General features: G+C 34.8%; 1 protein-coding gene across 3 annotated transcripts in view; it reads left to right on the top strand.

The window, feature by feature from the left end:
• Window positions 1-17,208, top strand: part of sns (sticks and stones) — a 332,324-nt gene that overhangs the window by 295,892 nt on the left and 19,224 nt on the right. For all 3 annotated transcript variants that reach the window (XM_068768331.1, XM_068768332.1, XM_068768330.1), the window contains exons 12-17: window positions 7,834-7,970; window positions 8,642-8,795; window positions 11,053-11,190; window positions 12,020-12,184; window positions 13,037-13,195; window positions 15,284-15,415. In XM_068768331.1, the coding sequence (XP_068624432.1) occupies window positions 7,834-7,970; window positions 8,642-8,795; window positions 11,053-11,190; window positions 12,020-12,184; window positions 13,037-13,195; window positions 15,284-15,415 (885 nt within the window). The remainder of the gene's footprint in view (window positions 1-7,833; window positions 7,971-8,641; window positions 8,796-11,052; window positions 11,191-12,019; window positions 12,185-13,036; window positions 13,196-15,283; window positions 15,416-17,208) is intronic.

The raw sequence follows: 17,208 nt of genomic DNA, 5'->3' as shown, positions 1-17,208 counted from the left end.
TTTGATTAGAGCTTTGAAAAGCTTTCACGACAATACAAAAGTTTTGTAACTAACAAATCGATATTGTCCAATATCAATATCCATTTTCACATTGGGAATATCAATCCTCAATTTATTATCATAACATATGGATACGAACCGGTGGCCCTATTTACACGTGAAAAATCCATTTTAATATTGTCAACATCATGATTACAGCCGTAGAAAGTCCACTACTGGTCATAGGTCTCTTATATATGTTTCGTACTATAGGCGATAATTTTGTGGATTCACTTTATAGCCAGTTTTCTTATTTCATTTTTAAGTTTCTACGCAATTGGTTATGCCTTATAAACCTTATTTCTATTGTTTTAAGAAACAAAAACAACGGAATAAAATCGGTAAAGTGATTCTAAAGTAATGTCGTTGGCAAGGGAAGGATAAATTAGTTTATATGATATACGTATTGATGGGCGAAAATAAGTTTAAATGTAAAATCGTACAACTGATAATTCATTATTGCAATGTAGTCTTATTATTGTATACATGTTTTATTTTCTATTTTGATTTCAATTCGTATGCCTCTAAAAATTCTCTAATCATAAACATATGAAATAATTTAAAGATTTAATTGCGCCCATGTAATTCTCCCAGTCTCCTAACAAAATAACTCGAGATAAAGGAAATGTCTTCACTTTAACGCAGCGGCGGCACCTCGCAATCAAATTAAGCTCTCACTTAGTGCTTTAAATACATTTCATGCATTACAAAGGAGGCAGCCGTTACTTCTTTAATTCAATGAAGCTCGAAACCGTTGTCGATTACTCCGCTAAATTCTCAATTATCGAAGCAGACGGTGCACCTAGCGCGCCCCGGCCGGCACGTCCCTCTCATTAAAGTAACGTACAACTTCCAAATTAATTGCTTGAGTATGGCACGGCTTACGGCGGTGTTGCGGTGTTGCGGTGACGATTTTGAGGATATTTGTTTATAACATGCGAACAGCACAATATGAAATACATTACGATTTGTTGTACATTCTATTCAACAATTTTATGTACGAAGGCAGACGGCTGTTAGAGACCAGGAGCCGGTAGACGTGGCTTGGGTAGACCCACTACTAGGACCGACGACATAGTCAGGCTGGCTTATGCCTCAGTGGGCGTGTATCGGCTAATGATGTATACGCTATCTTTAACATCAGTCACTCAGCGGAAGAACACCATCCTGAGGGAGCTCAATCTGATTCTAATTTCCATGATCTAGGTTCTAATTTTGGTTCTTTAAGCATACTTATCATAAGCGATCACTGTAAACTAAAATGAATATGTATGGAAAAAAGTGTTCAGCATTCCTATTGTTAACGATACTTTTAGAATCGCCAAAATGTCGAACTACACATTGTGGCGGTCAAGCTATGCAATAAGAGGTTGAATTTGTGCTTTATGCGTCTAACACAGTCAAATTTTAAACAAGAAAAGGCAATCCATAACATAGTTTTTTAGGCATTCTTCGCTTGACGCAAATGAACAACTATAGTTTCAATTTACATTGCAATGTATAGAAGGGAATAATTAAATTGCTTACCTTGTACGCACGTAGAATAAATTTCTATACTTTGCTGTAAATTATGTCGGTATTACCTATTCCTCGTGCAAAAAGCTTCCATATCGGCGGAATGTCGTCGTATAGTTTTTGTTCTTGAAATGTTACTTCTTATACAGACGTACAGTTAGCTACAACGCGTTCATTAGGCCCCTCGTCCACGGTGACTCTTTCGTCGCATTTGCAACGCCCTACAGTAGCAATGCCAACTCGCTACTGCACCGCGACTGGGGAGGAACCACCTCCCGTTTACATCGCGACAGTATCGTGACTTCATTGCGACTGAATCATGGGCTGCAGGGTAGCTATTGCGCGCTTCCCGACTGTATCGATGCGGACGCGCGACATCGTCGCTACTGCATCGCTACAAAAAGTCACCGTGGACGAGGGGCCTTACGTGTACCGTTCTATGTGAACAGAATTGCGCTTCTGTCGTCGACTGTACCCACACAGTTTAATCGAATAATTCAATAATTGACAGACATTAGTAGTTACGTATGTTACAGATAAAAGGATTACGACTCTATTAAATGTTAAGTGAGAAAAAAAATCATCCATTACTTAATCATACTCAAAAGTTGTAGAACCCATGATGTTTTTAAATTAACAGATATGGGATTCTATTGTTTGAAGGAGAAATGTGGGTTTCGCTGGGGGATTAGGGAAAGCGGTCATTTACCTGACTGTACTAGATTGTCAGTCCGGCCCCACGTACCGCGGACATTAGCAAAGTGCTAATTGCATCACTGTTTTGTGTATATTGTAAAGTGTACCACAATACACGCAATTTGGTTAGTTTTTGTTAGATCAAAGTCATCGTGTGGGAGCACTACACAGTTTATTTTTTTAGATTACTGTTAGTTATTTTTTATTTTAAAGTTAACGTAACAATGTTAAGTACTCAAAATAAACATATGCTATGACAGTTTCCCATTTAAATTCTACTTGTACGTTTACCAGAAGCAAACAGCAATCCAATGATAAACAAAATGCGTAATTACGCACAGAGGTAAAGTAAGTAAACAGAGAGAAATACAATATTATTAACGGAGCGTAATTAGATAATAAATAACAAGAGCGTTTTGTTGAAAAGGAAATTAAATTGTTACAATATAATTTGAATATCATCTCATTTAAAGAGACGAAAACCTCTTAAAAGTATTACTGTTTTTCGCAAACATTGTAACTATTGCGAGTGTAAAGCGACTTTTTGATAGCTGTTGATGGTTGCTGTTGATGTTAATGGAATTGCGATGGTTTGTTCGATTCCCAGTATGCATTCCTTTATATGTTTCACACTTTATGTAATAATTATATAAGATTACCACTGTTCACAAGTTTCCAGTATATAAATAGACTGCGATCGCTATTTCGCCTACCAAGTATTGCGATTATAGTGAATCCTCCAAAAATATCTTTGGAGGAAGTTTATGCCTTGCAATAGGCGCGAATGTTTTGATACGTTGATATAAATACTTACTTTTACATAGAAAATTTGAGGATTTTATACAGATTGCAAGGAAAATTATAATGAGGACAAAGGTATCACACAGCATTCTACATGCACCTTTATGAACAGGTAAATTAGAAAATTTATCTTTTTCCAAAACCAGGTGGACAAAGTCGCCGGAGAAACCTAGTAAAAAACCATTTTGTATACACCTCAACATAACCTATTCTATCACCGCAGACTTAGTGCTACTAGAAGTTTAAAGGCCTGTCGCATTCCAATAAGAAATTATTAATTTATTTAGATCACTTATACGTTGTAATATGAATTAGTAGTAAAGCTTTTTACTAACAAAATGAGCTATTCATTCAGCCTATTAAATCTTTTACGCCTGTCACTAACTGCCCTGTATATTACACCCTACGTTTCGCACGTAGACAAAACTGTGTAAAATCGAAATTCAGGGATGAAAAACAAAGAGCTTTTTCACTTCTATCCGCGTTCTAAACTTAACAGGGCTATAAAAATAAACACAATAACCGTTCCGGTCAGGGGAGTTTAAATTAGGGCCCCGTGTTTGCGATACCCGCGGCCCGCAACTGCTGATTTTGTACCGTACGTGCTATGAATACCGTTACAACGAAACAGTATCGTAAACGTTATTTATTGAATGAGCTTTCAGCACGGCCTGCTTAATTGCTATGATTTTAAATAATCTTTATCTTTTGTTTGTCGCTGCATCATTAGGTCACCTAATACATTTAGGCACAGTACGTGTTAAAGTAATAGCAAACATGTTTTCATTTTATTTATCCAACAAATTTCCAAAATAGCCGAAAAAGTGTCTGAAAAACGAACACACATTTTTTATTTCTATTATCACATGAAGATCTTCATGTTTGCGCGTTTTTTATATTAAAAAATACTTAAAGAAGTAATTAAAATACTACAGGAACAAACTAATATCCATTGGTAACTTACAAACGAAAAAAATATTCAAAAGAAACATACGATATTCATATTTTCTGCGTATAAGTCCCATTCAGAATTTTTATGCGAGTATGTTTTTACATATCAATTATTTTTAGTTATACATGTCTTGAGTCTTTAATAAATAAGTGTTAGAATACCTACATACTTACTTTTGAGTTGGTTTTTTTACTACAATTAACATTGCAACACTGGGCTTGGAATATATAAATATGTATATAAAACTCTCAATTATTTTAAATCTAAGTCTAAAATCCAATCGCTAATATATAATAACCCGATACATAAATTCAGAGATCGTAGATACGAACGGTTTTGAAGTCTTTCGTGACTGCATAGTGTTTATTAACCCTTTCACGACCACGGGGACGCCAGTGTCCCAAGCAAAAATCACGGATTAATTAAATATTTACGTAACCATTGTAAATTATTTTTTTGTTTTAATATTTCGGAAAGTACCTTTTTATTATTTTTTACTGGCAATATAGGATAACTAACACCGTTTATTGTTTATCGTCGTCGGAACGATAGAGTTCTTTTGGCACGAATGATTTGCTGTTTGGAATAAATAATTGATATTGTAAAAGTGCTTTTCAAGTTTTTACAGTGTCAAATTATCATTACCTGGCAAGTAAACTGTTATTCTAAATATTCAGTAGTAATGTATTTATGATGTATTCTGTGATAAATCGTTATAAAGATTATGGGACACGGATGTCCCTGTCGGCGTAAAGGGATACTTTTTATACGGAATTTCTTAACTTTTGGCCTGGTGATATACCAAAATGCTATCATTTTCTTATTCACATTTTTCTCAGAATATGTTTCGTAAGGGACGTGGAGTTTTTGAACTTAGAAAAAATAAAATTCTTCAAATTTTTGTGGGTGACAATAGCGATGGGGAAGATAACTTAGTGCTTGATGACGAAGACCAAAGACTTCTAGTACAGGATGATGACCAAGGGATATTTGATGTCGAGGTTGAAGAAACGACGACTCTTCAACGGCAAGAATCACCTGAACCTTCAATGTTTAAAAAAAAAATCCATCTAATCATTAACCAATCATCTAACAACAGGAATTGTTTCGCCGAGTACCACAAATATTTACAACAAAACAGACTTACCAATAAGTAAACCAAAATTTAGAGTTTAAGTCGAAAGTAACCCTTAGCGACCATAGGGACATATTTGTCCCATAAATTTCCAAAAAAAATGTAAAACTTTTTTGAATTTTTAGTATAAATTATGTTTTCAGGATGCCTATTAATTCATTACATCTAGCTAAATTGATTAAATAAGGTACCGTCACCTTATGGTCCTGAAAGGGTTAAAAGTTTACCGACTTGACTGGCGCTTGACCGACAATGGCTACAATTATTCCAATAAGCAATTGTCATTACCCGTAATTATCTTCTCATAATAAATGACTACCTAATAAAAGGTAAAACTATTCATTCAATACTTACGGTCGTCAATGCCACGTAATTAAAATAATGGGCTGGCCATATCCTTGTTAGGAGCTTTCACTAATTGGAACGTGCGTATGTGGGAGAACCAACAGGAAAAGGTATAATTAACGTAAAACCTTTTTATAAGGAACACAAAACGTGATTGAAAGGTATTCACAATAGTGAGGTGCAATTATATTATTTAGTTACATAAATAGTATTCTTACAACGTACGATACTATAAATACAATACAATACACATTTAAATTTTTATAAATATAATAACTCCACCAAACACAGTCGTACAATGAGCCATTGAGAGGGCTATGCACGGGATTTCTCTAAGAGATCACGTCAGAAATGAGGAGACCCCTAGATGAATGATAACAACCGACATAGCCCATCGGATTGGCAAATTGAAGTGGCATTGGGCAAGCCATATAGCGGTTAGAACAGATAACCTCTGTGGCGTTATGGTTCTAGTGTGAAGACCGCGGACCGGCAAGGTTTTATTGTTAAAAATTGAAAATACTGATGGCCGTGTAAGGCTTTAACAGTTTTACCTAACACGGGGCCTCCAACCTTTGCCTCTAACTTTTAAATTACTTAAAACTAAATACACCTACTGGCGCGTCGATGTGCCGCTTAGCGCTCGGTGCATCGTCGTCGTTCAGGCCGTCGTTCGCGGTTCCCGGGCAGGCCAAGCTACTTTTCGGTACTTACTCGGTTCACCGTCATATGTGGGCGTGTCAAGTCAATTTGTTAATAATTAATTTGGGAGGTCAGACCGGCGGCTAGTGCAACTTAGAACATTCACACATAAATTAGACCGACGACCTGTTTAAGGACTTTGAATAGGAATAGAGATATGACCAGCAGTGAATATTTTACGACCAAAATTTTGACCATGATATCATTACGAACATATGAAACACACAACACATAAACTACAAACGCCTTACGAATACAGTTATTAAAAGAAACAAAAGCATAATCTTACCGAAGTATTTAGTTTATTAGTGATAATGTAATTTATTCATTGAAATATTAAAAATAGCTTATAATAGCATATTTCCGTACTTAGCAGGTAACGCGGTACATAATTTGCGAGAACAAAGTTTAGCGTGTTAGAAAAACGTTGCGCTGGCAGTAGGATATTGTTTATTATTAATGGCCTCGCAAAGAGAATCCAGTGGAGGAAATAATGTTCCGTATATACACCTTGTATTAAACCACCTTTCTTTGGAAAATGAGGTACAAAATTGCAACGGATAGGTATTTATTCATCGAGCGACTAGAGAGATAGAAATGTTTCGAATAGAGGTACCACGCACTATAATGTATTGCTAATGGTTTTTTTTTTTATTTCATAAACGAAAATAATTAACAAATATTTTTTTTCCTATCTCTGCAGACTTGTACTGCCAGAATTTATAGCCTTTCACATTCTGCTATAAAAAAAAAGATAACATGTTTCGGAGTGACCACTTTACACAGAATGATTATAAATAGGTGTAAAATTATTAAAGATTTTTGTTGAAAAATGTGTTATAAATTCATTCGTTTAAAGTTTTTATCCTTATAACTGATCATAATGTATGCTTTGTAAAGTTGTATATCATTTTCTAACGAGCTAAAACTTTGTATTTATTTTTATTACGAATTTCACGCCTAACACACTAAAATCGGGTACATGACCATTTTACTAAGAATCATTCTAAAAATGATCATAGAAAACAAGGTGTTTGTAATTTGCTTTTCTTAGACGCGATAGGAACATTCGCAACTTTAAATTGATGAATGCCATTATAGGGAAGCTCGGTTTGAATTTAGTATATATCAAAGTGGGATTCGTTGTAACAAATTTCTATATTCGTCATTTATTTATTTTAGCTGTATTTTATTGTATTTACCCAATATTTAAATAAATAACATGTATTTGTTTTATTTATTAGCTTTAACAAATATCCTAATCTTTTGTTATACACGGCCACCGTATTTGGTAGCCTCTCGTACTTCTGTCATGTGTAACACAGGGATATTATAACAATAATACAACAAACAGTATTATATTATTTAAATCGTCATCTTTATTCTGTCTTAATATCAATTATTCTTTCTTCTTTTATTCTTCATATATTCTTTCATTCACTTTGGTCGTGTTCCATCACCAAATTTTACAGTTATTACATATTCTGTATTTATTTTTACCTTTTTGCTTAATTGTACATTATGCTGTATTATAAATTTTACCCTTTTATTTATTTCTACGTTTTCATTTTCTTAATTATCCTAACCTTTTGCATGTGTTATGTATGTTATTAGTTCATTAAAATGTTATTTACTTCTTCTGTTTTAGATCCACCGAGTGCCCCGATGATCACGGGCTATATCCCTGGTACCACCCTCGCTGCGGGCACAGTTCAGAAACTGTCCTGCATATCCACTGGCGGCAATCCTCTGGCGACTTTGACCTGGTTCAAAAACGACAAGAAGGTTTGTAAAGATCCTTTTATTTTGTCTCACAGGGGCATATTAAAAATGTTATACCGGACTCATGCCGGCTAAAACCACACGTTTTTATGGATGACATGTCAAACTACCGTAGTTTCAACGGTGGTAGACAAGTTGCGCAATGTTAGGGTAGAACTACAACTGCCACACGTTGTCACAGTCCTCCGAACGAAATTAACACGCACGCTTCTGGGCAGTCAGAACGTGCGTGCGATGTATCACCTCTTATCCACCGACCAGGTCTGAGTTGAAGAAGGACACTGTATAACCTTCTTCAAAGGTCTACAGGTCGCCGGCTGCGGATATGGAGTTTTGATCGATCTCTCTCAGATCTCCTGCACACTCTCCTTCTATTACATTACTTATGGTAAATCTCTCTAATCTAATATAACTTTTATCTAAATGAATAAACCGTGTTTTTTTTATTGTTAAGGTCATTGAAAGACGCTAAATACACGCCACTTCTAGCCGATCGTATTGTAAATTCAGTAGTGTATGACCTACGACTGAAACGATAAAAATGATTTATTTACTGTTTTAATATAGACTTTTTATATGTCAACCCTATTCGTCAGTCACTATTGAGCTACTTTTGTACATAGCAAAGGAATGAACAAGGTTATGAATCATTAAATTTATTGTTGTTTTCCCAGGTACACTCGGTGTCAAAAGCGAGCGACAAATCCGTGTCGGCTGAGATATCGATCCTCACAAACGTCACCGACAACCAGGCGCAATACCGGTGTGAAGCGACCAACAGCGCTACAGAGATCCCGCTATTTGAGACCGTCACCTTGAACGTCCACTGTGAGTATTTATACATGTAAATCATAGTTAATACTTTGTAACTCAAACTTTATTTTAAATTTTTGTACAAAAATATATTACATCAGGGTCCCGATGCACGTGTTTTTAATGTAACCATTGGAAATCACATGTGTTCGTATTTATTCCTTCTTTGACTAGGAAAATGAAAGCCAGTTTGCTATAAGGTTAATTAAAATATTAAAAGACAGTTCATACCGATTCGTGTGCATACCTAATATGTTACCCAAATATTTACTAGCCGTAATAATTGTATCATACAATAGTTAACTTTATACACCCATACATTCTCATTCAAAAAAGGCGATCCCCCCACCGTACTCTTAAAAAGTAATGTTTAAATTTAATTTTGTTCTATCACTCCCACAAAAATTATAAAAACAATAATATAAAGGGCATACAACTAGAGGCTGTACACGTTCTTTTACAAAAGGCGTTGTGCTTCTTACATGAAGCACGTACTTATCTTATAATTTATTTTTGCAATATCACGCAAGCGACAACGAAGTAATATTTGTACATTGTAATACTAGATAGAGTAAAAATATGCACCGATTTATCTACACATCTTTGGCGTTCCAGGCATTTCTTTTTTTTTTTTTTTTCAAAAGAGACCTTTTATTTTTTTGTCATAACACTACAAAATAAAGTTGATAATGTTTGATCAATATAAGAAGTAAAAAAGCCCCCTTAGCAGCATACAATATATAAGTAAAATATCTATACCTTGTCATACAAGGACTCATACCAAAACACGTCTCATATGGCGGCGCTTCGCCCAGGAAGCAGGCATATATTCCTTTTCTTTTTATTTAAACTTCCATCGCTTACGTAACGTGTAACAATCGTGAGAGCTTTAGTTTAAATTAAATTCCCACGCGAGATTGCAAAGTTACCGTGCCCGCGCTTCTCACACAAGTTTCAGGAGCAGGTTTCAGTTTTACGTATTATAACGGTTGCTTTGTTCCGAACCTTGTACGCTGAAAACTTACAACGCAGTGAGAATTGCGCGCTCTGAACGTTCACTCGTCATGTGATCTACAGAACTCCTAGGTCTTAATGCTCGCGAGCTTACATCCTCAAAGACAATCCCATTTTGCATCTCTAAATTTCAATTTATGTTTAGAGCTTAATTTATGTATTATGTTAAAAATAGCGTTTCATTGTTAACCATACAACATTAATGTTTGATATTTTAATTTTTTGACGTGCGAAAGAAATTATCTTATCTTACTTTTACATAAAACCGTATTTATATTTTTTACCGAAGATATCCAGGTCTTTGGGGAAAATATCGTGTTGCGCTGTTAATGTTTACCAACTTTCATATTCGCAAGATTTATGTTTGGGGTTATAAATGAATAAAATTAAGTTAAGGATACACAACATGGCATGTAACAGATTGTTAATGGGATCTTAAAGTTCTGAATTTGAGATTACGGGCCGGCAAGCGTAACGTTCCCACATAAGATGCACAAACGAGCCCGTTAAAGTTGTCACCGGACCATAATCAAGCAGTCGACGTCTTACGGCTAAAACGACGATGATGATTAAAAAGTGTGGTCTACAGCCGAAATTTTGTTCGTTCGTATCAAATTCAAATTCAAACAATTTTTATTCAAGTAGGCATTTATATGGACTTTTGAATCGTTCATTTTATTTTAAGAAGAAGTAGCTATCTGCTAACGGCTCGAAATGCAGATCTGCTAAAGGAGCTGCCTAGACACTCATCAGTAGTTCTTTTTAAATGAAATTTAACAATGTTTGGTGCAGAATTAACAGTTTTAGTCATTTCTATGATTGTAATAACCGAATTCCACACATTTTAAACAACATTCCGTCCATTTAAGGGCCTTTACACTGTACAAAGGCTTTTATCCCTGCAATAAAACTTTACGAGTTGTAATTCTACTGCCTCTGGATAGCCCGATCAACCAGCAAATCAAACCGCCGGAAATTAATCTGGATAGGCACGCTCCGAAGATACCTCCATCATATACCGAGGCAAGCCCTAGACTGGAACACTGAAGGAGATTGCAAACGTAGTCGTTCTAGGTAGTACTACTAGCAATACTTGCTGAAGTGGAAACGAAAAAAACAAACGTAGACTGAGTAACAACGCGAGGCTTAAGATCGGCCGGTATGGCCAAGTATTGTGGACATTGTCTGCAACTCCAGAGGGACATATTAACTTAAGTATTCTATTGCTTCTAATTGCATTTTTGGTGTCACTGAACAGTCGCACCCGAAGCGGTGAAAGTGAGGGCCGAACCAGCGGAGCTTAAGCCGGGAATCGAAGCCACGCTGTACTGCGATGCAGCCTCCAGCAACCCGCCCGCTACACTCTCGTGGTGGCGTGATGGCATCCCTGTCCAGGGTAAGTATGCACATTTTATAACTTACATTGATCACTTTGTACATCAAAGGAAGAATTCCAGTAGAGTCCGATTTGATGAAAACTAATGTTTTATTGAACACCAATAATTCTTTTTACATGTTTCAACTTTGAAGAGCTTACTATAAACTCTTAGTTTTTTGTAATGACTTTCATTGAAGTCTTTAAACTGCTATATGATTTTTATTAACTTTCGCTTTGTTTAATTTTAATAACCACAGTGTAACTTATTAATAAGTTACACTATTATGCAAAGTAGAAGAAGAAGAATATTTCTTTTATACCAAAATGACCTTTTAGTCTACCCTTTTAACTACATTTTTAACAATATGATGCTATTGCCATCATTTTCTGTTGATTTAAAAATTTAGTACATTACTTAAAAATATGATTATAAAAGGGGATTTAATTGCCGTTATTCTCTCTTAATTTTCTTTTGCACTGAATTTGAGATTGCAAAACGCTTCATACGTAAATAAGACACATAAATAGTCTTTACTCATACATAAACATATACTTCTGTATGAAAAGAGAGTATATATTATATTTTCATTATTCTCGTGACCTTTAATGATCAAGATTATGAATTGTTTGAAATTAAATCATCTTTAAACAGCACTTATTAATTTTCCGTACATATGTATAGATAGTAGACCAACATATGTCCATATATATGAAAAAATAGTTGCTGGAAATTGAATTCTTCTTAATTATCTCCAATCTATTTTCAATAAATTTCCGAGAGTGAAACGGTTATATCAATAAAACGAAATCAATGAAACGATATAAAAAACTTTTTTTATTCCTAAAGGTCTTCCGATGCAGTTAAAGAAAGGTCTACACGGCGGGACAGTTTCCACCATCGAGCTCAAGTTAAACATAACCAAAGACCTTAACGGCGCTGTTTACACTTGCCAGGCAATGAACGAAGCATTGCAGAGAAGTGTGCACGATGCTTTACCATTAAAAGTTTTATGTAAGTATAATGTACAAAAAATTATCGCATTTCTCTAAAAAGCCGTCCGTCTATATTAGAAATTTATACCTATGTCGAAAATTTACACAAATGCTGACTCCTTACAATATCTCAGGAACCATAAAACATAGAGACATTAAATTTAGTAAAGAATATTACTTTCGCTGAGTAAATATCATCTAATAACCGATACTACCCGCATCGAAGATTGAAAGAACACCAAAAAATTCATATTTTCAAACCACAGCTCTTATAGGTATAGAACTTAACTAGGATATTATTTTATGTATTAAACGTTGCGAAGAATTGAGATTAGGGAAAAGAGGATAACATCTTCCAACTACCAGATCTCTGGCTCCTGTGAGGAAGTCTGATCTTTCTTTCGATTTCTCTCCCTGAACCGGCCACTGGGTTATCGTTTTAGTCCATAGGCACCCACTGCAAGGCATAGAGCTACCCTTAAGGATACCTATGGGGGAAAGGCCATAAACGCAGTGCGGTATGCAGAGAACGCTGTTGTCCATCTTTCGGTAACTTGTTTGTGAGCTGCGGTAATACTTAATAAACAATGAACAAAGTATGAATTAAATATAAAGTTTTATCCCCGGAAACGAACCAACAACCTGCGATCGCAAGTCTTATTCAGTCTTAATTATAAATAAACGTTTTATAATTATAAAAAGCTTTAAAAACCTTGATTCCATTGAGTCTCAACACGTTTTAAATTTAAAAGGTTTCAACAAAATTTGTTTACTAACGAAAATTTGAGTAATTAAAAAGCTCATTTTATTTGGAAAGACACAATTACTTTACCGTTAAAAGCATCGTTATAATGAAACTTTTCCAACACAGATGCGCCGATTTTCGACGAGACTACCCTGGATACGACGGTGGGCGTGGAGAACGAGCCATTGGTCATTGTGCTCAGAGCTGACGGCAACCCTGGGAGTATCACCTACACTTGGACTAAAGATGGCTTGCCCATTACGCAGTCTTCGTATAGCAGTTCAAGTAAGATATTAAAAAATATGTGTGCTTTACGGTAACTCTACGCGCAGACCACGCGGCCGCTGGAACCTTAAGCAGCTAGAGTGGAGACCACGGATCGACAAGCACAGCTCACAGTAATTTTACGAGCCATGGTGAAGGCTATATTTGAAATTTCTAAAAAATCTCATTAGGAGATCCGTAGAAGAACGAAATAAACCAACACAGCCCAGTGATTTAACAAATTGAAGTGACAATGAGCGAACAACATAGCGCGCAGAACCAATGTCTGTTGAAGCACGTGGTTAGATACAGGTAGCTTTCGACTGATCTGAGGTCTGTCTAGCAGTATACGTCCTATGGCTGAAACGATGATGTTGTTGATAGTTATTCAACGTTTGGTCGTTATTTGGTTGGCAGACAATTGACCAAATGACGCAAGAGAGAACTGATATTTTGATGACATTTTATCAACTGATAATAAACAATAAAAAAGTTTTCTACATATATCGTAGTAACCGCGTCTTAAATAGTTTGGTCGTAAAAAAATATTTACTGAGATAGAAGAATATTTGCACCTGTGGCTTCAGACAGTTGACGCCGAATTTGTCCGAGCGTTTAAATTTCTCTAGTTGTATTGTTACACTATTAGTCGAATATAAGAATATTCTAGTTGGTTCTTAGTTAAATGACATCGTAGTCTCAAAAAAAAATTAAAAATTCGTGGTAATGACGTTTACTTCGTGCTTTGCCGACTGGCGCCATATAGTCGACTAACAGTATAATGTCTACAGATATCAACTCGACGTGTCTGTTGTGTTGTCGGTGCGCTGTTATACCCACCAACAAGACTTACTAATATTCTCCACACTCAAAATTTTGTTTTTTAATCTTTATTTGCTATGAAGAGTTTTTATTTTAGTGTGCCACCCATATACAATCTTTACAAAACATACAAATACAAAACATAATATTTAAAATTAGGTTTTATATCATTTTAATCAAATACAGTTAATAATTTTGTCTTTCACTCTCGCACAACAAGTTATTGTACTACCAAGATATACACGGAAACCTTTTGTTGAACTTGATATATATTTAATTAGTAGTATAAACCATGTTTTCAAAAGTAAACGCTATTGGTTTCTGAATAAAAGTATAAAATAAGTTATCAGGTCTTTACATAACATGTGTCTTCCCTACGATGATATATTTTCAATAATTATGTTACGGCTTTTTATCAAGCGGCCACACCGACAAGTAAATGTGTTAAAAATGACACATAAATACTTTAAACAGTGACGGAGGTATTCAATCAGAAGTGACTTCATTAGAGCGTCTCACTCGGAGTAACGGCAAACACGATTTACGGATGACATAATTTTCTTTGAACTGTATTCATGTGGAATGCTAAATTACTTATCATTAACACAATGTTTGTAATTGAACAAAATCTCGGTATTCGTTTTGATAAATTAGGAAAAACTCTATTTGAAATGTAAATTAATTTCTTCTAAATTCGCTTATACTTTTTGATAAAGTGAAATACATACAATGACACAAGTTAGATAAAAGGCTCACATAAGCGTTTCGTTTACTTATAATGTTACTTAATATAAATACCAGCTTGTCATACATTTCATTTTTGGGCTCTATAAAATAAGTAATGTGTAACTCATGATAAATATTTACAGCGACTAAAAAATCACTCGAACGCTATAGCTAATGCAAAAGCAACTATCAGCAACACTAAACAACTAAAATGCCATATACAAAAACTTGGAGATATCTCATGCTAAGGAGCATCTTGAACGTGATAAAAGAAACGGAATAAATCTGCTTATAGTCTGAGATTAATTGTAGATTAAAATGGAAAAAAATTGTCTTGCAAGAGCTCATACATATCGTATCAAAGCACGTGACCTGATCTAATCTGCTTTAACCTACATATATAGGAAGATTCGTAGTTATCCAGTAATTTATATATTAATGATACAAAATCAATTTTTTTCATATTTACCATCAATAGTGTAAATAGTTTCCGATGATGTTTTTATTTAACCTGTGCTTGTCTACCTTTAGTGAATCAATTGACAAAGATTTTGTTCACAGACGACAGAATAATATCAGAGGGCAGCATGCTAAACATGACGCGGCTGTCGCGGCACGACGCCGGCATCTACACGTGCGAGGCGGTCAACTCCCAAGGTGCCGCAACCGTCAACATCACCGTCTCCGTTCACTGTAAGATCTATATCTTATATACTTTGATTTTATCGCCCATCAATATTTTGTTTAAGATCAAAATCATCAATTGAATGTTTGCTAAAAATCGTTATTTCTTTAGTTTTACTCCTTTTCTATAAAATCACTTCATTTTGTATACATGGCTTTCCTACTTACAAAAATCTTTTACTTCTGTTCACATTTGAAAGTTCACAGCAGCTCAACGGGCCACGAAAAGCGCATGCTCGTGATTTCTTTATAAGATGGAATCAAGAATAATAATACTCGTAGAGGAATAAAAGTAACCGAAATAGCATAGCGGATTAGCAAGTTTAATTAATATTGAGCCGTATAGTTCTCAAAACAGATGGTCGCTGTGACTTTAAGGTTCTGTTCTGTAGAAGAGATACAGCGGCAAATGTAGTGATGGACGTCCATCCACCAGATGGATTGATGACGTTGTAAAGGTCGTCGGAAAAAGCTAAATTCAGGCCGCTTCCGACCGATCTTATTTAGACGTCCTAGGCTACGTATGCTGGTATATATACCGTGGTCTTTATTATATTTAAAAATACTTTTAAAAAAGTTCTGTACGTAATTCACCTTCTATTATTTTTAGTTAAATCTATAAATTTCCTTTACCACGTCTTTTCTTTTGATTTTATTGAAATCAGTTTCTATGTGCACCAATGAAAATATATCACATGGTGAACATTATATGAAATTGCATGTAAGCGTTATGCAAAGATAACAGCTTCTCATGTTCGTAGTGTGTAAGAATATCTAACGTTGTTTTTAAAATTCATTTTCCGCATCGGAAAAACTATTAGAAAATTTAATAAAAGTAGGAGAGAGGAAATTGCTTCGTTCGTTAGAGGCTAACTGGAATTGAGGCCTGTGGATTCTTCGCAGAGGCATTTTAAAAAGATTAAATTAGATTCTAAACTTCAAAAATTTCTTACTCTTAGTAAAGAGATGTACAACTTTAACTTTTCTATTTATGTAATAAAATTTAACGACTTATTTAGAATAAATTATATTAAAATGAAAAGTTCTATTTAGACAAACAAACTAAACGAATCTAGATTAGTTATTAGTATAAGCACTAAACAATCCTAGCTTCTGTCTTTCATCTTATTAGTATTATGTGACGACAAGTACAAAAAAACCAAGTTTATATGTTGCTAAATTACAAAAACTGTATGGTTTTGTGCTTAAATGAACGAAAGTGAATGAAATGGATTGACTGAATTTAAGTGACAATGGGCAGTCTGCATAGCGCGCTGAACAGATCTTTTTAAGGTCATCGCAAGATATTAGATGCAATTCGCTCCCAACTAGTCCTATTAGGAATCTATAGGAATGATCTATGTCAAGCAGTCATAAATATGTGGCTTAAATATAATGATGATCGCCGAGTTACCAAATATATACATGCGTATTTAATGCGTACATAACCTTTTCGTGCATTTAACAGTGAAAGGGGGGTGATAAGGACATGACTGCCCGAAAAGTGTTATATTACGAACGATATTTGGCACAAAGTTATTTAATTAAATTAAAAAAAAATAGGGGACGTCTCTAGTGTGTAGATTTACAGTGCACCGTGAAAAACTGTCTGTGCTAAAGTTTCGAGTGCAAGTAGTCATTTGTAATAAACAGAATTAGATTTTTTAAATAAAATAAAATTTTGCAAATCATAATTGGGCTACCATTAACAAAATTTAAAACACATAAAAAATAAATTGATGTATAAAGCTTATTATTCAAAAAAAGCATATTTTAACTAATAATAATACTTGGCAGCGATT

Source organism: Battus philenor, unplaced genomic scaffold (genome assembly GCF_028537555.1).
Source record: "Battus philenor isolate CCGP_79_NKW_IND1 unplaced genomic scaffold, ilBatPhil1.0.hap1 SCAF_25, whole genome shotgun sequence".
Taxonomy (NCBI): domain Eukaryota; kingdom Metazoa; phylum Arthropoda; class Insecta; order Lepidoptera; family Papilionidae; genus Battus; species Battus philenor.
This window is presented reverse-complemented; position numbering and strand designations above follow the sequence as displayed.